Source organism: Rana temporaria, unplaced genomic scaffold (genome assembly GCF_905171775.1).
Source record: "Rana temporaria unplaced genomic scaffold, aRanTem1.1, whole genome shotgun sequence".
NCBI classification, from domain to species: domain Eukaryota; kingdom Metazoa; phylum Chordata; class Amphibia; order Anura; family Ranidae; genus Rana; species Rana temporaria.
Window position 1 is genome coordinate 41,107 of NW_024404500.1, and position 24,497 is coordinate 65,603.

Here is a 24,497-nt window from a genome sequence, read left to right on the forward strand (position 1 = left end):
ACGCTGCCACTGTGCCCATTAAACGCATCCACTGTGCCCATCAAACGCAGCTACTGTGCCCATCAAATGCAGCCATTGTGCCCATTAAACGCAGCCACTGTGCCCATCAAACGCTGCCACTGTGCCCATCAAACGCTGCCACTGTGCCCATCAAATGTCCCCACTGTGCTCATCAAACACTGGCACTGTGGCATCAAATTCTCCCACTGTGCCCATCAAATGCTTCCACTGTGCCATATCTAATGCTCCCACTGCGCCCCATAAAATTCTGCCACTGCGCCATCAAATGCTCCCACTGTGCCCATCAAATTCGCCCACTGTGCCCCATCAAATGCTCCCACTGTGCCCATCAAATGTCCCCACTGTGCCCATCAAACACTGGCACTGTGGCATCAAATTCTCCCACTGTGCCCATCAAATGCTGCCACTGTGCCATCAAATGCTCCCACTGTGCCATTAAATGCTCCCACTGTGCCCATCAAATGCTTCCACTGTGCCCATCAAATGCTTCCACTGTGCCCATCAAATACTCCCAATGTGCCCCATCAAATGCACCCACTGTGCCCCATCAAATGCACCCGCTGTGCCCATCAAATTCGCCCACTGTGCCCCTTCAAATGCTCCCAATGTGCCCCATCAAATGCACCCACTGTGCCCATCAAATGCTGCCACTGTGCCCCATCAAATGCTGCCACTGTGCCCCATCAAATGCTCCCACTGTGCCCCATCAAATGCTGCCACTGTGCCCCATCAAATGCTACCACTGTGCCACATCAAATGCTCACACTGTACCCATCAAATGCTCCCACTGTGCCCATCAAATGCTCCCACTGTGCCCCATCAAATGCCCCCACTATGCCCCATCAAATGCTCCCACTGTGCCCATCAAATGCTACCACTGTGCCCATCAAATGCTCCCACTGTGCCCATCAAATTCTCCCACTGTGCCACATCAAATGCTCCCACTGTGAAACATCAAATGCTCCCACTGTGCCCCATCAAATGCTCCCACTGTGCCACATCAAATGCTCCCACTGTGCCACATCAAATGCTCCCACTGTGCCCCATCAAATGCTCCCACTGTGCCCATCAAATGCTCCCACTGTGCCCCATCAAATGCTCCCACTGTGCCCATCAAATGCTCCCACTGTGCCCATCAAATGCTACCAATTTGCCCACCAAAGGCTCCCACTTTGCCACATCAAATGCTCCCACTGTGCCACATCAAATGCTCCCACTGTGCCACATCAAATTCTCCCACTGTGAAACATCAAATGCTCCGTATTGTGCCCCATCAAATGCTCCCACTGTGCCCATCAAATGCTACCACTGTGCCCATCAAAGGCTCCCATTGTGCTCCATCAAATACTCCCAATGTGCCCCATCAAATGCACCCACTGTGCCCATCAAATGCACCCACTGTGCCCATCAAATGCTCCCACTGTGCCCCATCAAATGCTCCCACTGTGCCCCATCAAATGCTACCACTGTGCCCCATCAAATGCTACCACTGTGCCACATCAAATGCTCCCACTGTGCCCCATCAAATGCTACCACTGTGCCACATCAAATGCTCCCACTGTGCCCCATCAAATGCTCCCACTGTGCCCCATCAAATGCTACCACTGTGCCCCTCTGCCCGCCGTCAGCCCGGCACTTACCCTGTCTGGGTGGGGCAGCGGGTGACGGCGGCGAGCGGTGTCCTCCATGCTTCTCGATGTCTTCTCCCGTCCTCTCTTCCCATCCTCTGCTATGATTGGACACCTCATTGGTGTCAGTAGAAAGAATAGTGACCCATCATTGGTGTCATTAGAAAGAATAGTGTCCCATCATTGGTGTCAGTAGAAAGAATAGTGACCCATCATTGGTGTCAGTAGAAAGAATAGTGTCCCATCATTGGTGTCAGTAGAAAGAATAGTGTCCCATCATTGGTGTCAGTAGAAAGAATAGTGCCCCATCATTGGTGTCAGTAGAAAGAATAGTGACCCATCATTGGTGTCAGTAGAAAGAATAGTGTCCCATCATTGGTGTCAGTGGGAGGAATAGTGTCCTATCATTGGTGTCAGTAGAAATAATAGTGTCTCATCATTGGTGTCAGTAGAAAGAATAGTGTCCCATCATTGGTGTCAGTAGAAAGAATAGTGTCTCATCATTGGTGTCAGTAGAAAGAATAGTGTCCCATCATTGGTGTCAGTAGGAGGAATAGTGACCCATCATTGGTATCAGTAGAAAGAATAGTGACCCATCATTGGTGTCAGTAGGAGGAATAGTGACCCATCATTGGTGTCAGTGGTAGGAATAGTGTCCCATCATTGGTGTCAGTGGAAGGAATAGTGTCCCATCATTGGTGTCAGTAGAAAGAATAGTGTCTCATCATTGGTGTCAGTAGAAAGAATAGTGACCCATCATTGGTGTCAGTGGGAGGAATTGTGTCCCATCATTGGTGTCAGTGGAAAGAATAGTGTCCCATCATTGGTGTCAGTAGAAAGAATAGTGTCCCATCATTGGTGTCAGTGGAAAGAATAGTGTCCCATCATTGGTGTCAGTGGAAAGAATAGTGACCCATCATTGGTGTCAGTGGAAAGAATAGTGACCCATCATTGGTGTCAGTGGGAGGAATAGTGTCCCATCATTGGTGTCAGTAGAAAGAATAGTGACCCATCATTGGTGTCAGTGGGAGGAATAGTGTCCCATCATTGGTGTCAGTGGGAGGAATAGTGTCCCATCATTGGTGTCAGTAGAAAGAATAGTGTCCCATCATTGGTGTCAGTAGAAAGAATAGTGACCCATCATTGGTGTCAGTGGGAGGAATAGTGTCCCATCATTGGTGTCAGTAGAAAGAATAGTGTCCCATCATTGGTGTCAGTAGAAAGAATAGTGACCCATCATTGGTGTCAGTGGAGAGAATAGTGACCCATCATTGGTGTCAGTGGAGAGAATAGTGACCCATCATTGTAAGCCTGGAGGAGAGATGTGGGGGGAGGGGAAGGTCTTATTGACCCCGCCGCCTCTCTTCATAAAGAGGACCTGTCACAATAAATCCTATTACAAGGGATGTTTACATTCCTTGTAATAGTAATAAAAGTGATAAAAAAAAATTGGAAAAAAAGTGTAAAAATAAAAAAATGAAGTAAAATAAAAATAAAATCAATTATTTTATTTTTTTTAAACTGCCCCTGTCCCCGGTAGCTCGCGCTCAGAAGCGAACACGCATGCAAGTCCCGCCGACGTATGTAGACGCCGTTCAAACCCCACATGTGAGGTATCGTCGCGTGCGTTAGAGCGTGTGCAACAAATCTAGCACTAGACCTCCTCTGTAACTCGAAAATAGTTACCATTTTCCAGTTAACCTCTTGAACTGGAATTCACCAGAGGGGGTCCTACCACCGATGAGTCCCCCAACACTTCCATCTCTCAAGTATTTTCATCCACGCCCACTCGATCAACCGATCAGCTGCCGTGACTTCCCCCGCAACTCTTGCACCTGCAATGAAAGAAAACAGACAAACAACACAGGGAGGGTGGGCCTGCCTTGTCACCTGTCCCTCCACTGAATGCCTGGGAGACCCCTCCTCCCTCTTAAATAAACTACCTCTGCCCCTCCTCATCCTGTTACTCCTGACCAATCCCAACTTTTCCCCTTTTCCACATACACCTTTCCACAGCCCTCCCCTGGTCCTCCTCCATTCCCCTACTTTCTGCTTTCAAGCAATGCAGCCAGCTTCTGCTGATATAGGGCCAGATTCTTGTAGTTTCTGCGGCGGCGTCGCGTAAGCCATTTACACTACGCCGCCCCAACTTACAGGAACAAGTGCTGTATTCCCCAAACACTTGCTCCGTAGTTTGGGGCGGCGTAGTGTAATTGGCCTGGCGTATCCCCGCGTAATTCCAAGGGGGCGGCTTGTATTTAAATTAAGCGCGCCCCCGTGCCGATCGAACTGCGCATGCGCCGGGCTTAAAATAGCCCAGTGCGCTTGCTCCAGTTCTCGACGGAAAATGTCAATGACGCCGACGTGTGCGTCATTGACGTAAAGTCGTATTCAAGAACGACTTAGTAAAACGATGTACCCGACGGGAAAAGACGACGCGAACCTGACGCCATACTTAACATGGCATACGTGGGACTGGCGTAAGGTTACCCCTCATATAGCAGGGGTAACCTTACGCAAACGACGTAAGCGACGGTTACGCAACGCGATTTCATTCGGGAATCGGCGTATCAGGCTCATTTGCATAAACAAATGAGACCAGAACGTAAACGCCATCTAGCGGCCGGCGGCGAATTACATTTAAGATCCGACAGTGTAAGTGACTTACACTAGTCGGATCCTAGCCTAAATCCGGCGTATCTTGTTTTGTGAATACAAAACAATGATACGCCGGCGGGAAATTCGATTTACGCCGGTGTATCAGTAGATACACCGGCGTAAATTGTTTGAGAATATGGCCCATAATAAATATCCCCCAAAAATATTAAAAAAAAAAAAAATTCCTCAGTTTAGGACGATACGTATTCGTCTACATATTTTTTGTAAAAATAAATCGCAATAAGCGTTTATTGATTGGTTTGCGCAAAAGTTATAGCGTTTACAAAATAGGGGATAGTTTTATGGCATTTTTCTTAATATTTTTTTTTTTTACTAGTAATGGTGGCGATCAGCGATTTTTTTTCGGTACTGCGACATTATGGCGGACACTTCAGACACTGTTGACACATTTTTGGGACCATTGGCATTTTTATAACGATCGGTGCTATAAAATGCATTGATTACTATAAAAATGCCACTGGCAGTGAAGGGGTTAACACTAGGGGCGAGGAAGGGGTTAATCATGTTCCCTGGGTGTGTTCTAACTGTAGGGGGGGTGGACTGACTAGGGGAAATGACTGATCATACATTGTATGAACAGAAGATCAGCATTTCTCTCCCTGACAGGACCGGGAGCTGTGTGTTTACACACACAGCTCGCGGGTGTCGCTCTGTAACGAGCGATAGCGGGTGCCCGGCGGTGATCGCGACCGCCGGGCACGCGCGTCGGCCTCAGGGGGGCGCGCATGCTCGCCTCCGGCGGTGCACGCGCACCCCTATTGGCTGCTGGGAGAGGTGAATTATAGCTACGTGCTCTCGCCCAGCAGAGCCGACCTGCCGCCATATAACTGCGGCGGCTGGTCGGCAAGCAGTTAACAGTCCGATCAAAACTTGCCTCTTCGGGTGTCCTGTCTGTTACTGTAAAGTAGATAGTGCAGCGCTAGAGGAAAAGTCCAAATAAAGATCATCCAGGTGATTCTCTTATAAGTGACTGACAATATGAGGCATGCAGGTGATATAGCGTGGGTTAGCAGGAGACCTCCACCAATAGTAACAATGGCCGCTCACCTCACTGATAATAAAAAATCGCTTTCCCATAAGGGTCAATCCCAGGCATGTAACAGCATAATCCAAGCAGGAAAGGAATACATCTCAGGTAATATCAGCATGGATGGCAGCCATGGAATCCGATGTAAGAAAAACAAAACATAGTGTTTCTCTGCAATAACCAATATAACATTTAATAGTGAAAATACACTTACATAAAAAGCACTATATCCAGTGCTAGGGATCAAATGCAAACAAAAACGCACACAGCATGGTCCGATAGATGGCAGCGGGTGACGTCACGTACTTCCCTACCGAACATTACGTCCCAAGGGCGGGACTTCTTCAGTCTGGTGGGACCTGGTGTAGTGAGCACTGCCTCTCAAAATCAGCCAAATATCCATCGATTTCCTCCTCACTTTCTACAAAATCTTTAAATGCAGTGAACGGTATTTTCTTTCCTGTAGCCGCGGGTGGGGGAGTAGGAACTGCATGTGTAATGGGCTGTCTCGCTCTTACCAGTTCCAGTTCTTGTCCCCTCTTAGTTTGTATCTCCTCCCTTGCTTCCCGGAACAGCTGGTTTATTAGTTCCACAGACGTTTCTGGATACAAGGTGTGCTTTTTTAAGGTCATATTTACCCGCACAGTAATTTACTTTGAATTCTTCTATAACGAAGATGCTTTTAAATAAAAGACAATCTATATGCCATAGTCTGTAATATGAAACTTATTCACGGAGACGTATGATCATACAAAATAGCTAATTTATTGGTAGACAAATTATGAATATTTACATGAAATTAAAATACCAGTTGCGTTACATTAACGACTTGAAAATCAATAAAATACCCCCAACATGGGCATACAATACCTTTGATTTGTGCCATGGTAAGTCCTCAAGATAACTTTATGTAGATGACAATGAAACAAAAGCGTCTATTTCACACGCCCAATCGTTACTATACTGCAGGTAAGTAAATGATCAACAATGTGAAATATATTGGACGCTTGTTTTGTCAATAAAATTGGAACTATGTAAAAATAAAAATATAATAAAAATTGTACTCTTTAAGGAAAAATTATTAGTTATCGGTAATGAGAACAAATCATAACTACAGGATATTCAATACTTCAATATTCCAACATTTCTAGGGAACAACAATAGATTTCAGATAAAATAAATATGACATAGTTACCACTTCCAAGAATGGCTATTTCCTATTGGCAAGTGACCAGAGCTAAAATCGTTGCAGTCTTCATGCATAGTGCAAGCGTGCCCCCTTTTCTGAAGTGGTCTTCTCTCATCCTCCCATTGAGCTTTTTCTTCAGATTTTAGATCTTTTTTCTTTTTAAGCTTCCCTCTCTATCTCATGGGTTTTCCTTTTTATATTGATTAGAATAATAGGACTATAACAATTATACTCAGTTCTGCCCATCTGACAACTGTCCTTAACTCATAGGCCTGTGGCACATATGGGCGTTCCTGTCAAGACGAGTTTGGTTTCTATTGGCTGACAGCTTAATAATTGACTTGTTCTCTGGGCTTGGAGAACCTCGAGTAATATTACTTCCAGCCACTAGGTGTCTCACCTTTATTGTGAGATCATCCATACGTTGGATATTTATATTTTTGGGTAAACTATCGACATATATCTATATATATATATATATATATCTATATATATATATATATAGATATATATATACACATATATATATATATATACATATACATATACACAATCTATATACATCTATGTATGACTCTGGTATCTTTATATTATATAAAATAAAATTAGTATACTGTTGATTTCGATATAATATGTTCCTATATTCCTTTATAAATGTTTTCCCCAAAACAGTCTTTTCAAATCAATGCATAGGTTACTGTAACGGCTACCCGGGCTAGTGAGAGGGTATCAGCCGCTGGAGAAGTCCTTTTCCCTGGCAAGCTGCGATATGCAAGTACCGCCGGTATCCCCATACACGAGATCCAGAGAGAGAGAGAGAGTCCCCCTTTCAAGAACAAGACGAGGCTGCGTTTGAAGGGTCAAACAAGACTGTTTAATGGGACATTTCACCTAGCTTATATGTGCTTACAACTGTTACAGGAACAATGACAATCTCCGCCCCCCCCTTGACACAGTGGGGGGGCTTTAATACAGATACTTTGAAATAATGACATCTCCTTGCATCAATCAGTCTCTAGACGTTCCGGCACCGAGATCCACTTAACATGACCTGGCCAGGCACATTCCTTTCTCAATAGAATTCAATTAACCTTTAGAACAATACACACTCACAGATGATCACGTTAGCATACACCTGGCAGGAGGCTGTTAACTGGTAATACACAACAGAGAGTCAATTAGCATTTAGCAGTGAAAGAGTCACTCTACAATTAACCCTTTGAGCTCAGAATATAATGTGGTAAATCCAATTGTAACAAGTCATGCAGTCCTTTGTAGGCAGAATAGTTCATAGGTCCGTTACAGTTACATCTCTCAATCAAATGCAAAATAATTATTAATGTGGATACATGAATTATTTTGATATGTGCTTGATGGATATGTGTTACATGTTAGTTCATATTTTTACACATTTTTCACAATGTGATGTCTTTCATAATGTCGATTAGCTTACTTAAAGCACTTCTATTTATAAAACAAATTTCTCATATAATAAATTCTTTCTTCTAACAACGTTCTAAATTAACGGAATATCTATCTTGGTCCTAAGATGTCATTGATCATCTAAACATTACTTATTATTTATTTCATGTCGACATATTTTCTTTTAATACTATGTGTATTTTAAAATATCTCTGACTTGTATCATATATGTCCATCTCATAGATAGAGGCATGTCTTGTCCTTGGTGTGAGCGATGAACTGGATTTTTCTGCCATTGTCTAAGTCACAGCTGAGACAATACTGTCTGTTTACCTTAGAGCAACCTTATTCTGTGATACAATGGGAGTTATTTTACTCCAATGTGATAATAGCCCAGTTAGGTATCTGTGAAAACTTTCCCTATGGCAGGATAGCTAACCAGTGGTGATAGTACACCTCTTCTTGTTTATTCACCAAAGCTGGGTCAACACTTCTTTTGTTCTGTGAGGAAAGATGTAATTGTTTCAACTTTCACTCAAGTTAGTAAAAGTTAAAATAGCTAATGCATTGGGAACTGGGCAAATATGGCTTAGTTCCTGAAGAGTTCTCATTTCAGTGATTCATCTCAAATTTTAGGCTTAATGGATCTTTTATATTTTTGTCGTAAAATATTAAAATATATTATTATTATCTTCGCCAAAACTCACAACAAAGGATAATCTCCGCTGTACAATACCAGTAATTACATCTTCTTCGCTGACAGGTGCAAGGGGCTCAGTTCCTTCCATGAATCCATCCATTTCGTCCAGCTCCAGCAGGTCAGCTATCAGCTCCCTCCGTGGTCTGTTACTGGCACTCCTACCACGACTCTCCAACAAATCTTTTAGTGTGGGTCTTTTCAGCCTGGCGTACTGCGACTCCATTCAGAACTTGCTTATTGGATAAAAGGACCATCCCACTGCTGCCACCAATGTAACGGCTACCCAAGTAGTGAGAGGGTATCAGCCGTTGGAGACGTCCTTTTCCCTGGCAAGTTGCTGTATGCGAGTGAAGCCGGTATATCCCATCCACGAGATCCAGAGAGAGAGAGAGAGTCAGGGGCAGCTGTAAAAAGAGCAGAATAGTAATCCCATAGAATGCCCTTTCAAGAACGAGACGGGGCTACGTTTTGAAGGGTCAAGTAGACTCTTTATTTTCAAGTACACAGCACACTTTTATACAGAATTTGGAACATCCCACCCCCTTGCCATCAGAATAATTAACATGAGCCAATTATCTATCATTTATCCTGACGAGGTGGCTGGGCGTCTCGTCTGCAATTCCCCACACATATAATGAACTTCAATCACATTCTAAAAGTCATTTAGTGGAGGTAATTATCTCCTAGAGACGTCCCGTCTCTGACAACAGCTATTAACCTGCAGAACACAATACCAAGGTATTTCACAAGCCGGCTCCACTTAGCATTTCAATAGCCTGAGCTAAGCATTGAAGGGTCATTGTCCTATTGACCTAGTCAGGACAAAATTAACCACTTGTAATGTGTCCAGTACCTTCTGCAATGAACTGTCAGTAATGTCCCATCTTCTGAAATACATAGTTCCGTTACAGCCGTTTAGGATATTCCCTTTCTGAACACAAGGCAGCTGCCGATACTCCACAGTCAGGCGAACGAGACCCATAAGAATAATTCCCCCCTAATAACGAGACACAGCTCTGTTTTTAGGTTTCCAGCAGGTCTGACAATCTTTATTGAAAAACTACAAGTTTTATACACCAAAAGAGGAGGTTCTTACATTCTCCTCATTTTACTCTGAAAATACACCTTTGACAATACCTAATTTACATGAGCTAATTAACTACAGCGGATGCCTCAGATACATGTCCTTTAGGCTAGCCTTGCTGTCTCCTAAACTCCAATCCACATCACCACAGTAGCAGACTTAATTACCACAATAGACAATAGAATGCAATCACACCCCACCCCTTCACAGCAAGCTTATAGTACACAACAGCCAACACACAATATATACAATGTATACCGCATTGATTCTGACTAGCACAAATCATACTGGGGTTCTCATTCACCCTGTGCCCCTATTAGAGACTGTAACGGCACCCCAAATGCGAAAGGGGTTAAAGCCGTTTAGGATATTCCCTTTCCTGAACACAAGGCAGCTACCGACACTCCACAGTCAGGTGAACGAGACCCATAAGAATAATTCTCCCCCATTAATGAGACAACTCTGTTTGAGTTTCAAGCAGGTCTGACACTTTATTGAGAAATGGGAAAGGGAATAGCCACTCCAGGTGGAACCCAGATGAATATCCTCCGTTGCAGACAACTCAGGTGCAGGAACAAAGATTGTCTCTGGACAGCCGCACTCTGAACTCCGTTACAGAGACACATGTAGGCAGATTCACAAAGACTTACCACGGCGTATCAGTAGATAGGCCGTCGTAAGTCCGAATCCGCGCCGTTGTATCTTAAAGCGTATGCTCAAATTGAGATACGCTTCTCTGTTGCTAAGATACGACCGGCATAAGTCTCCTAATTCGTGGTATCTTAGCTGCATATTTACGCTAGCCGCTAGGGGTGTGTAAAAGATGGCGCAGCCAATGTTAATTATGGATGTCGGGACAGCCGTCGAATTTCACGTCGTTTACGCTGTTTGCGTAAGCCGATTTAGAATGGGGCTGGGCGTAGGTTACGTTCACGTCGAAAGCATTGACTATTTGCGACGTGATTTTGAGCATGCGCACTGGGATACGTTCACTTAATTTAAGTGAGGTCACAATTCATTAGCATACAACACGCCCACTACAGCCTACTTTGAATTGCGCGCGCTTACGCCGGCCCATTTACACTACGCCGCCGTAACTTAGGACGCAAGTTCTTTGTGAATACTGTACTTGCCTCTCTAACTTACGGCGGCGTAGCGTATATGAGATTCGCTACGCCCGCCTAAAGATAGGCACGTCTACCTGAATCTGGCTAATGGTGATCTAAACATAAGAGGCGTCGGGGAAGCTGAAGCAAGAGTATCTCATACTTTAGAAAAGCTTCTGGGTTCCACGGGCCCTCCTGTTATAGACATCCTTGCTCCAGAGCACAGGTGTCAAACACAAGGCCCGTGGGCTGAATCCGGCCCTCCAGGCCATTTCATGTGGCCCTCGCACCTCTCCTGCAGCTGCCGGAGAGCTCTAGCCCTCCTCTGGCCCTCCTCCAGTCCCCTACTTTCTGCTTTCAAGCAATACATCCAGCTTCTTCCCAGCAGCAGCATAAGGAAAGGGGGGTGAACTGTGATGTAAGGGAGAGTGGAGGACTCAACTTCTGATGGTGGGGGGGGGGGGGGGTTTGGCATCTAATGTAAGGGGAGGGAATGCGCTGGATATCTAATCTTACAGATACAACCGGCCCTTTTGAGGGCAATAATAATGCTGATGAGGCCCACAATGAAATTGAGTTTGACACCCTTGCTTTAGAGGAATAATAGAGTGTAAGCTCTTCTGGTCCAGAGACTGATGTGACTGGGTCAATGAAAACTCTGTACAGCACTACTGAATATATGTGTTATTCATAAGAGAGTGTAAGCTCCGCTGGTACATTTGAGCCATTCACCTACTTTTTACATTAGAGTTGCAGATTTCAAATCTGACTGAACTGATTTTATGCTCTTACTTTCTCTTTCTTATCTTCTTGCAGCTGTGATCACCTGATAGGACCAGAATGCGGACATCTTCTAGATACATGTTCTGCACATTGTCCGTATTTGTGTGCCTTGCTGTCATTTATTACTCCTACCATATAGAAATCAGACATCAGAAGATGAGATCCCAGGAACTTCCCATTGCCACAGACACCATCACAGCTCTGGACAATCGAACATTTATCATCTCTCCGTATTATGAGCCTAGAGTTGGCCAATTAGTCCGGGTCATCGCCATCATCCATGTGTCTGTGAAAGAACTCTACTGTATCTTCCATTGTTCCTCCAATCAGAATGTCTTTGTGAGGGCACAAATAGATCTTCATGGTGACAGATTTGAGTTCCCGTATGGAACAGCAGATCTTCTATGTGCAGAACCTTCCGGGTGTGATTACACTTATATGTCTTTCTCTTCAACTATCTCCACAAACACAAGTCAGAATCTTCTGTTTAAAGTCAGGAACCGTCCACCACAGCCAATCTCCTCCAATTTCACCGTCTGTATCTCTACTTTGTATGGAAACTACAGCAATGTCCTCCAGATGATCCAGAGTATTGAGATGTACAAGATTCTGGGGGCCTCGAAGATCACCATCTATAAAACCAACTGTTCCCAGGATGTAGATAAGGTGTTACGTCATTACGTTGATGAAGGAACTCTAGAGGTGGTGCCATGGCCAATAGACCGCCATCTTCGGACATCAACAGAATGGCATTATTACAACGGACTCAACGCTGAGATTGGATATTTCGGACAAACTGCATCCCTAAATGATTGTCTATACAGCAACATGTACAAAAGTAGGTTTCTTCTCCTCAATGACATTGATGAAATTATTCTTCCAATCAAGGACTGGGACTGGTCATCCCTGATGGAGAATCTCCAGAATAAATACCCAAATACAAGTGTCTTCCACTTTGAGAGTCATCTCTTCCCCATTCCAGTCAACAACTCCGTATTTGACCTGTGGCCCCATGTTCCCGGGCTCAATATTCTCACTTACCGTCTCCGACAGCCTAACAAGGGGGATAACTTCAATGCCCCCAAAATGATTATGAATCCCCGAGACGTATTTCAAACCTCCATTCACTTAGCTGAGACACGCAAACAAAAAACGAATGTAGGAGAAGATACGGCCATTCTCTTCCACTGTAAAATAAAGTACAAATTCACAGTAGAGGACCTCGTTCCACATGATAGGTTGATGAGATACAATCTTTCCTTAGTGCCCAATGTAGATAAGGTGATTCAAGGACTTTTCCCTCAGAAATAGCCCCCCCTCCCCCCTGTATATCCTGTAATGTAGAGTGAAGACTGGAATTCTGTGTCTACATGACTCCAAACTCAACATTTACCAATGAGTTTATAAGAAATTTTGCTCAGAAGGCTCTTGTTCTAAAACACATATTGAAAAATAGTTGGGGGGCGTTGTGTAAAATCTACATAAAGACAGAATGCAAGAATTTACAAATCTCCTGAAACCAGAATTTATAAATACAATAAAAAAGATATCAAATGTTTCAACTGAGAAAATTCATAATTTTCAGATAAAAAATATGGTGGGGGGATTATGGTGTGGGGTTGTTTTTCAGGGCTTGGGCTTGAGCTTGGCCCCTCAGGGGTTGGGCTTGGCCCCTCGGGGGTTGGGCTTGGCCCCTTAGTTCCAGTGAAGGGAACTCTTAAGATGTCAGCATAACAAGAGATTTCGGACAATTTCACACTTCCAACTTTGTGGGAGGAGTTTGGGGACGGCCCCTTCCTGTTCCAACATGACTGCCCACCAGAGTGCAAAGCAAGGTCCATAAAGACATGGATGAGCAAGTTTGGGGACGAAGAACTTGACTGGCCTGCACAGAGTCCTGACCTCAACCTGATAGAACACCTTTGGGTTGAATTAGAGCGGAGACAGCAAAGTTAGCCCTTCTCGTTAAACATCGGTGCCTGACCTCACAAATGTTCTTCTGGAAGAATGGTCTAACATTCCCATAGACACCCTCCTAGAAGAGTTGAAGCTGTTATAACTGCAAAGGGCGGGGCCAACTCAATATTGAACCCTACGGACTAAGACTGGGATGCCAGATAAAGTTTATGGCCCAAATTCAGAAAGTAGATACGACGGCGTATCTCTGGATACGCCGTCGTATCTCTGAGTGTGCGTGGTCGTAACTATGCGACTGATTCAGAGAATCAGTTACGCATAGATTTCCCTAAGATCCGACCGGCGTAAGTGTCTTATATCGTCGTATCTTAGGCTGCATATTTACGCTGGCCGCTAGGTGGCGCTTCCGTATAGTTACGCGATGAATATGCTAATTAGGTAGATACGCCGATTCAGAAACGTACGTCCGGCCGGCGCATTTTTTTACGTAGTTTACGTTAGGCTTTTTTCGGCGTAAAGTTACCCCTGCTATATGAGGCGTAGCCAATGTTAAGTATGGACGTCGTTCCCGCGTCGAGTTTTGAAAATAGGGCCGTACATAAGTTACGTTCACGTCTAAAGCAATGACGACTTGAGGCGTAATTTCGAGCATGCGCACTGGGATTTTTTCACGAACGGCGCATGCGGCGTTCGAAAAATACGTCAAATACGCGGGGTCACAGTGAATTTACATAAAACACGCCCACATCATCCCCATTTAAATTAGGCGGGCTTACGCCGCCACACATACGTTACGCCGCCGTAACTAAGGGTGCAAGTTCTTTCTGCATACGGAACTTGCGCCCTAAGTTACAGCGGCGTACCGTATATGTGATACGTTACGCCGCACCGACAGATACTGCAATGTATCTGAATCCGGCCCTCTGTGTGTGTAAAGGCAGGCGTCCCAATACTTTTGAAAATATAGTGAAGATCTTTATATCACTAGAGGGATCACCAGCAGGAGGAACAAAAGGAAGTGGTGTGGTTGACCAATGGGGAGCAGTGATTTTAATAATGCTTAAAGTGAAACAATAAAATAGAAATATTCCTTTAAATTTCGTACCTGGGGGGTTTCTATAGTATGCCTGTAAAGTAGCGCATGTTTCCCGTGATTCTAAAAGAAAAAAAATCATTACCAATTCACATGGTGGGGGTGGGTTCTGCGGGTCCCCTTGCTAAAGGCGGCTTTCAGATTCCCATCAACATGGGGAAATGGTGCTTTGGGGGGTGATTCCGAAGCCCCCCCCCCATGTTAAGGACATGTGGCCTGGTACAGTTCAGGAGGGGGGAGCTCTCTCGTCCCCCCCTCTTTTCCTGCAGCCTGCCAGGTTGTGTGCTCGGATAAGGGTCTGGTTCCCCTTAAAATCAGTACTTGACCTGAAGGGCCTGGTAATGGACTGGGGGGGGGGGGGCATGCCGTTTTTTTCAATGACTTTTATCTGTATTGCCGGGACCCGACAATTCATTATAACCGCGAGTAATTTTAAATGAATTTTTTTCCTTTAGAAATGTCATTTTGTGCAGGGACTGTTCTAAACACGGGAAACAAGCGCTACTTTACAGGCAAACTATAGACACCCCCCAGGTACAAAATGTAAAGGAATTTTTCACTTTTTCTGTTTCACTTTAAGCATTATTAAAAAAATACACTGCTCCCGAAAAACATCAGTTTTTAAAACTTTTTTTTGCATTGATACATGTCCCCTGGGGCAGGGCCCATCCTTAATCGGCAAGCATCAGAACGTTCTGGGAAGTTCTACAGAGGAAACAAATATACTTGTGCATACAGTTTGCAGCTTTGGGCAAATTCTTTAAAGGGGTCTGAGAGCTCCTGGTCCATAAAGGATCCGGCCACTGATCCATAGAGACTGCGATTATTCCGGGACGGAAGACAGTCCGGGGTCTTCATTTTTGTACATAGAGGAGGAAGCTTGTCCTCAACTGTTGTTCTTCAAGTCAGGTTTGACATCCCATAATCCATATACTCTATCCAAGCTGTTTTCCCTAATAAAAACAACACAAAAAAACAAGCCCATGGACTGATTTCTTGTGTCTGGATGCAAGTTGGAAATGCGTGTTGCCTGGCTGTGCAGGAATAGGGGGAACCCGTAACTAGCGGCTCCTGCTGGGGCTAGCGCTACATTAGAAAGGAAGAGATTGCTGAAATACCTTCACCTTCTCAAAGACAGGAGTCCTGGGAATTCTTAGAAATCTAGACACTGGGGTGGATTCAAGAAGCAATTGCGCCTGTGTAACCATAGGTTTACACAGCGCAATTGCTTACTTGCCCCGGCGTAACGAGTGCTCCTGATTCAGGAACCTCGTTACGCCGACTGCAGCCTAAGATATGCGCGGCATAAGGCTCTTATGCCCGCATATCTTAGGCTGCATTCTTGCGATGGCCGCTAGGGGGCGTTCCCGTTGTGCTCAGCGTATAGTATGCAAATTGCATACTAACACCGATTCACAACGTTGCGCGAGCGCTGCGTACGCAATTTACGTCGTTTCGTACGACGGTTTTTGCTTAAGGCTGCCCCTGCAATTAGCAGGGGCAGCCAATGTTACGTATATCCGTCGTTCCCGCGTCGCGAAATTAGAATTTTACGTATTTTGCGTAAGTGATTCGTGAATGGCGCTGGACGCCATTCACGTTCACTTTGAAGCAAATGACGTCCTTGCGACGTCATTTGCTGCAATGCACGTCGGGAAAGTTTCCCGACGGAGCATGCGCTCTACGTTCGGCGCGGGAACGCGCCTAATTTAAATGATTCCCGCCCCCTACGGGATCATTTAAATTGCGCGCGCTTGCGCCGGGCATTTTGCCGGCGCGCCCGCGCAATTTACGGAGCTTCTGCTCCGTGAATCGAGGGCAGCGCAAAAAAATTGCGGGGGCGCAGGGCAAAATCGTTGCCCTGCGCCTCCGTAATAAATGCGCAAATCTACTTGAATCCGGCCCATTGTTTCAAACTTACCGGCCGGACTATTGTAATAGAACACAATATTCACACATATCCTGGTAAACCAGGGGCATCGGGAAGAGGGTTTGGGGGGGCTGGAGCCCCGAATGGGTCCCCGAAAAACCCGGATGTCAGGGATGCACCGTACAATTGTCAGCCACGAGCATCGCCGGCCGCCGCCTGAGCGGGGTATGCCATGGTCCTGAGCTCCCCCGAGTGACACAGCAGGTCCCGCCTTCTGGAGCTTGCAGCGCCTACGATGGACGTCCCACAGGTCTAATTCCGGGACCGTGGGATGTGTGACGTCCATCATAGGCGCCTCAGGCTCCAGAAGGCGGGAATTGCAATTCCGCCACGCCACATCACTGTGAGATCTCCGCTCGGGCGGGCGGCTCTGCTCTCCTCCTCTGGCTGCCTTCCGTGACACATGATGGGTGCGCCGCCCGCACACTACGGCTGAGCTGAACTGCAGGATACATGAAGTCTATCTCCTGGTCAGGTAGTTGACGGTCAGTGTATGTATGTCAGGTAGGTCAGTGTATGTATGTCAGGTAGGTGAGGTCGGTGTATGTATTTCAGGTAGGTGAGGTCAGTGTATGTATGTCAGGTAGGTGAGTGTATGTATGTCAGGTAGGTTAGGTGAGTGTATGTATGTCATTTAGGTGAGGTGAGTGTATGTATGTCAGGTAGGTCTATGTATGTCAGGTAGGTGAGTGTATGTATGTCAGGTAGGTGAGGTGAGTGTATGCATGTCAGGTAGGTGAAGTCAGTGTATGTACTCACTCACTATGTCAGGTAGATCTATGTATGTCAATAAGGTAAGTGTATGTATGTCAGGTAGGTGAGGTGAGTGTATGTATGTCAGGTAGGTGAGGTGAGTGTATGTATGTCAGGTAGGTGAGGTGAGTGTATGTATGTCAGGTAGGTGAAGTCAGTGTAATGGTCAGTGTGTCAGGTAGGTGAGTTTAGTTGTTATCAATCATTGATGGGCACTGGTAAGCCAGGCAGCAAGTGAGCTTACCCCCCCCCCCCCCCCTGCCACACAACCCCACTGCCCAGCCAAAAAACCCTGCTCCACGACCACCCCGAAACCCCCCCTAGTGCCGGCCTTGGACTTCGGGCTGAAGCCCCTGGTCTTTTTGCCACCTACCGCCCCTTTGGTAAACATTAAACCGTATGGCATTCCCGAAGCCCATCGTGAGATTGTTTTGGTGGAGCTTACAACTATGTTAGAACTTGGGATCATCATGGAGGCCTCAAGTAGTTGGCCAAGTCTTAAAGTCCTATAGCCAGTCGTCGTAACACCGAATCTGCGCCGTCGTATATTTAAGCGTATGCTCAAATTGAGATGAATGAATGAATGAATGAATGACTTGTATAGCGCAACGCATGCGAACTGAATCGCCTCTGGGCGCTTTTTCCAGCCAGTATCTGCTTGGCTGGTGCGGTCATTTTCACCCCGTAGGATCATGACACGCTAGGGACACACAGTCATACACACATATATACATATATATACTGGGCCAATTTGGACGAGATCCGATTTACCTACCAGCATGTCTTTGGAGATACGCTTAAATGTTGCTAAGATACGACCACCGGCGCCGTCGTATCTTAGCTGTCTATTTACGCTGGCCGCTAGGGGCGTGTACGCTGATTTACGCCTAGAATACATAAATCAGCGAGATACGCCTATTCACGAACGTACGCTTGCCCGTCGCAGTAAAGATACGCCGTTTTCGTAAGGCGTTTTCAGACGTAAAGATAAACCACCAAAAAGATGGCGCAGCCAATGTTAAGTATGGACGTCGGAACCACGTCAAATTTTTAAATTTTTACGCCGTTTGCGTAAGTCGTCTGTGAATGGGGCTGGGCGTAATTTACGTTCACGTCTAAACCAATGAGTCTTTGCGGCGTAATTTTTGGAGCATGCGCACTGGGATACGTCCATGCTTTAGTTACATAAAACACGCCCACCTCTTCACACCCACCTCTTCACAATTTGAATTAGGCGCGCTTACGCCGGCACATTTACGCTACGCCGCCGTAACTTAGGAGGCAAGTGCTTTGTGAATACAGCACTTGCCTCTCTAACTTGCGGCGGTGTAACGGAAATGACATACGCTACGTCCGCATAACTTTAAGTCGCCATACGTGAATCTGGCTACTAGTGTGCAAGCCAAATGGAACCTGGCAGTTTTTTAATAATTTTCTTAAAGGGGTTGTAAACCCTCGAGGTTTGCATTCTATGAATTAAGGTGAAAAAAGTGCAGACCCCCTCCCCCATCCAGAGCCCCTTTTTACTTACTTGAATCCGATCTTTCCAGTGACATGAATGAGCGCAGTAGCGCCAGCCATTGGCTCCCGCTGCTGTCAATCCAATCCAGTGACACGGGAGCCGGAGGAGGGCGGGGCCGAGTCCTGCTGTCTGTGTCAACAGACGCAGTAGTGGGACTTGGGAGCGCACCTGCACGGGTGCCCCCTTGGAAAGCGGCTCTCCGAGGGGGCACTAAATGCCGTGAGGAGCCAGGAGTGGCGCTGGGGACCCCATAGGAGAAGGTTCAGGGCCGCTTTGTGCAAAACCCTTACACAGAGGAGGTAAGTATAACATGTTTGTTATTTTTGTATTTTTAGTTTTTTAAACAAACCTTTACAATCACTATAAGTTAAATAACTAACAAATAGAGAAAGCAAGAGGAGAGCAGAGAGAGAGAGAGAGGAGGGGAGAGCAGAGTGAGAGGAGTAAAGAAGGAGGAGCAGAGAGAGGAGAGAGCAAAATGAGAGCAAAGAGAGAGAGGGGAGCAGAGAGAGAAGAGTAAAGAAGGAGGAGCAGAGAGAGGAGAGAGCAAAGGGAGAGCAGAGAGAGAGAGAGAGAGAGAGAGAGAGAGAGAGAGGGGAGCAGAGAGAGAAGAGTAAAGAGGGAGGAGCAGAGAGAGGAGAGAGCACAATGAGAGCAAAGAGAGAGAGGGGAGCAGAGAGAGAAGAGTAAAGAAGGAGGAGCAGAGAGAGGAGAGAGCAAAGGGAGAGCAGAGAGAGAGAGGGGAGCAGAGAGAGAGAAGAGTAAAGAAGGAGGAGCAGAGAGAGGAGAGAGCAAAGGGAGAGCAGAGAGAGAGAGAGAGAGAGAGAGAGAGAGAGAGGGGGGAGCAGAGAGAGAAGAGTAAAGAAGGAGGAGTAGAAAGAGGAGAGAGCAAAGCAAGAGCAGAGAGAGAGAGAGAGAGATAGGGGAGCAGAGAGAGAGGGGGAGAGCAGAGACAGAAGAGTAAAGAGGGAGGAGCAGAGAAACAGAGGAGAGAGCAAAAGGAGAGCAGAGAGAGGAGGGGAGAGCAGAGAGAGAAGAGTAAAGAAGGAGGAGCAGAGGAAGAGAGGACAGTGCAAAAGGAGAGCAGAGAGAGAGAGAGAGAGGGGAGCAGAGAGGGAAGAGTAAAGAAGGAGGAGCAGAGGAAGAGAGGAGAGAGCAAAAGAAGAGCAAAGAGAGAGAGAGGGAAGCAGAGAGAGGAGAGATCAAAAGAAGAGCAGAGAGAGAGAGGGGGAGAGCAGAGAGAGAAGAGTAAAGAAGAAGGAGCAGAGGAAGAAAGGAGAGAGCAAAATAAGAGCAGAGAGAGAGGGGGAGAGCAGAGAGAGAAGAGTAAAGAAGGAGGAGCAGAGGAAGAGAGGAGAGATCAAAAGAAGAGCAGAGAGAGAGAGGGGGAGAGCAGAGAGAGAAGAGTAAAGAAGGAGGAGCAGAGGAAGAGAGGAGAGAGCAAAAGAAGAGCAAAGAGAGAGGGGAGCAGAGACAGAAGAGTAAAGAGGGAGGAGCAGAGAAACAGAGGAGAGAGCAAAAGGAGAGCAGAGAGAGGAGGGGAGAGCAGAGAGAGAAGAGTAAAGAAGGAGGAGCAGAGAAAGAGAGGAGAGAGCAAAAGCAGAGCAGAGAGAGAGAGAGAGAGGGAGAGAGGGGAGCAGAGAGAGAGAAGAGTAAAGAAGAGGGAGCAGAGGAAGAAAGGAGAGAGCAAAAGAAGAGCATAGAGAAAGAGAGAGGGGAGCAGAGAGAGACGAGTAAATAAGGAGGAGCAGAGAGAGCAAAAGGAGAGCAGAGAGAGAGAAGAGCACAACGAGAAATACAGAGAGAAGAGTAGAGAAATGGGAGCAGAGAAAGAGAGAAGACCGTGAGAAGAGAGCAGAGAGAAAGAGAAGAAGAGTAGAGGGAAAGGAGCAAAAAAACAGAGAAGAGAGCAAAAGGAGAGCAAAGAGAGAGAAAGAGAAGAGAGCAGAGAAAGAGAGAGGAAGGCAAGAGGAGAGTAGAGAGATAGAGAAAGAGTAGAGAGGAGAAGAGAAAGAGAGAGAGAGAGAGAGAGAGAGAGAGAGAGAGAGAGAGAGAGAGAGGAGAAGTAGAGTAGAAAGAGAAGAGAGCAGAGAAAGAGAGAGGAAGGCAAGAGGAGAGTAGAGAGAGGAGAAGAGAAAGAGAGAGAGAGAGATAAAGAATGTGAGAAGGCCTCCGGAATGTGTTGATCGGGCACACAGGGGTGACACAAGCGTCCGTCCGCTTATAACCGATAATGTCTTTGCAGAGTGAACCCCCCCAGACGATCGTTCTGTGCATTGCACAGGGGCCCTTTCGCTGGCAGACATATCCCCACTCTGCAAACACCTCTCTGCATCCTCAAGGAGCTTTTCACAACCAGACGGGACTCAACCAGCGTCAGTCCGCCCCAGTCAGCTCCTTAGAACGGGCTGCGGGAGAACTAACAGCGGGTGACACTATGACAATACATGTATCAGGACCTGTACTCACCGAGACCGAGATGCTGAGGGCGGCTCACCTTTGCGACCCTGTGCAGACCACTCCCTGGAGTTGGGACAGAGGAGGGACGGCACAAGGAGGCACCGGTGCCGGGAGCTGGTAGGCAGACCTGGTGCAGCTGACAGAAGCAGGGCAGGTGCAGAAGACTGGAGACAAGCGTTGGTCAGGCAGGAACTGGTAGGTAAGTCTGGTAGGGTCCACAGGAAACAGAGGCAAATCCGAGTCACAGGCCGAGGGTCAAGAGCAGGAGAGTTCAGAGGGAGTCCGTGAGAGCAAGCCAAGGTCAAGGGGCAGGAGACAACAGCAATCCGGGTCACGTTAGCCAAAGGGTCAGAGGTTCCAGGTGAGTCGTCAGGAATTCCGGGTCAAAACAGGCAGGTATGGCAACAGGTAAACACATAGGAGCTGAAGACAAGCCAGCAACTTGTTCAGGGGATGAGGCCAGTTTAAATAGGAGAGTCAGTCCTCTGATTGGCCACAGAGCTGTCACGTGCACGCTCGTGCGCACGTCCACGCACACAGCGCGCCGCTGTACCGCGCATATTGCACATATTGCGCCCGGACGTGCGCCAGTGCCCAGTTGCCCCGCGCAATGCGCGGGAGCTCAATGGAGCCGGGAATGGAGCCCTGACAGTGCCCCCTCCCAAGGGGCGGGCTCCGGACGCCCAAACTGTCCATCACCTCAGGGTGCTCCGCATGAAAGGCCCGAATCAGACGAGGGGCATGGAGATTTCGGGAAGGCTCCCAGGAGTTGTCTTCAGGGGGATACCCCTTCCATTTGATGAGGTATTGTAATTGTCTTCCTCTCTTCCTACAATTCAAGATGGCCTCCACCTCAAATTCCTTTTCCCCCTCAATCTCCACTGGTGGTGGCGGCAGTTCTTCTCTACCGTTGAAGGGGTCAGACACAACGGGCTTAAGCAGGGAGGCGTGAAACACAGGATGGATCTTGTAGGACCTGGGTAAAGCCAACTCAAAAGCCACTGGGTTGATTTCTCGCCTGATCTCAAATGGCCCGATGAACCTCGGACCCAGCTTCCGAGAGGGAATAGGTAACTTGAGGTTGATGGCAGATAGCCAGACCTTCTCACCCACTTTGAAGACAGGGCAATCCTTCCTCCCCTTGTCATGGAACCTCTTATAGTCTTGCTGAGCTTGCTGCATGTTTTCCTGTAACTTCTGAAAGTTTTGCTGGATGCAGGTCACACGTTCCTGGACCGCTGGCACAGATGTTTCCGGGATGGAGTCCGGCAAAAAGGAAGGGTGGAAACCGAAGTTAGCCCAGAACGGGGTTTGGTTTGTGGAAGAATGTATGGAATTATTGTAAGCGAACTCGGCTGTAGATAACAATGAGGACCAATCGTCTTGGGAGACTGAGCAAAAGCATCGTAGATACTGTTCTAGCGTTTGATTAGTGCGCTCTGTCTGGCCATTACTTTGAGGGTGATAGGCCGAGGACAGACAGATCGCCACTTCCAAAGCTCTGCAAAGTTCCTTCCAAAATTTGGATGTGAATTGAGTACCTCTGTCAGATACTATGCTTTTGGGCACTCCATGGAGCTTGATAATTTCTTTAAAAAAGACTTTGGCTGTGTCTGCCGCGGAGGGCGTACCCACCATGGGCAAAAAGTGCGCCATCTTGGACAGACGGTCCACCACGACTAGGATCGTGGTAAACCCGGCAGAAGGAGGCAGATCGACAATAAAGTCCATGGAGATGTCAATCCAGGGCCGTTCTGGGATAGGAAGGGGTTTCAGCAGCCCCCAGGTCTTCGTGTTTGGCCCCTTACTCCGCTGGCAGCGAATACAGGAAGAGACATAATCCTTGCAGTCGGACCTCCATTTAGGCCACCAGAAGATGCGAGAGATCAGTTCGGAAGTTTTACGAGCACCAAAATGGCCAGCCAATTTACGATCATGGAAGGTACTGAGAATTAACTGTCTTGCCTCTGTTGGAACAAAAATCTTCCCACGAGACCACAGCAGGTCGTCTTTTTTCTCCAAGGAGGAAACCTTATGATCAGGGCACCGTTGGCATGCCGCCTTTAGAGCAGTCAACAAATCTGTTTGAGGGAGAAGCAAAAAATTTTGAGGTGACAGGATAGTGCTGGGCTCGGAAGTATCGGGCGTCTCTGGAAACATCCTGGAGAGGGCATCAGCTTTTCCATTTTTTGCGCCAGGACGATAGGTAATATGGAAATTGAAGCGAACAAAAAAAAGAGCCCAACGGGCTTGTCTGGGCCTAAGGCGTTTTGCCAACCGTAAGTATTCCAGGTTCCTGTGGTCTGTGAAAATGATAATGGGATGCGCTGCCCCCTCCAGCAGGTACCTCCACTCCTCCAGTGCAAATTTTATGGCCAGTAGTTCTCTATCGCCTACGTCGTAATTGCGCTCAGGAGGACTTAGTTTCCGAGAGGCGTAGGCAACTGGGTGAAGAAGCGACTTCGGTCCCTGTCTCTGGGAAAGAATAGCGCCTGTAGCAGATTCCGAGGCATCCACTTCTAGGACAAAAGGTAGCGTCGAATCCGGATGACAAAGTATAGGTGCCGAGATAAAGGCCGCTTTGAGTTTGATAAAGGCCTCCTGAGCCTCTTGTGGCCACTGAAAGCGGTGCCCCTGGCGGGTCAACTTGGTGATGGGAGAAACAATTGATGAAAAACCGATGATGAATCGTCTATAAAAATTGGCGAAGCCAATAAAGCGTTGAACGCCCTTTTTGTCTGTTGGAGGTGCCCACTCCTGAATGGCACTGATTTTCTGGGGATCCATGGCTACCCCATTCACAGAAATGATGAATCCTAAAAATTGCACTGATGTCTTTTCGAACTCGCATTTTTCTGATTTGAGATAAAGCCTGTGTTGTCTCAAGATGGTGAGAACCTGCCTGACATGTTGCCGATGTAATTCTTTTGTGGCTGAAAAGATGAGAATATCGTCTAAGTAGACTACGAGGAAGTCATCCAAAAATTGTCGAAAAATGTCATTGACTAGATGCTGGAAGGTGGCGGGCGCATTACAAAGCCCAAAGGGCATGACCAGATACTCGAAGTGCCCGAATCTGGACCTGAACGCAGTCTTCCACTCATCTCCTGCCCTTATTCGGACCAAATTGTAGGCGCCCCGGAGGTCCAATTTAGAAAAAACCTGAGCTGATCGGAACCTTTG

The 24,497-nt window shown here is 46.9% G+C and overlaps 1 protein-coding gene across 1 annotated transcript; it reads left to right on the forward strand.

Annotated features, from left to right (window-relative positions):
- The first annotated feature begins 11,673 nt into the window (after window positions 1-11,673).
- LOC120922014 (beta-1,4-galactosyltransferase galt-1-like) lies at window positions 11,674-12,950 on the forward strand. Its single transcript, XM_040334547.1, has one exon. The coding sequence runs from the start codon at window positions 11,697-11,699 to the stop codon at window positions 12,948-12,950; it is 1,254 nt and encodes a 417-aa protein (XP_040190481.1). The 5' UTR covers window positions 11,674-11,696.
- The last annotated feature ends 11,547 nt before the right edge of the window (window positions 12,951-24,497 follow it).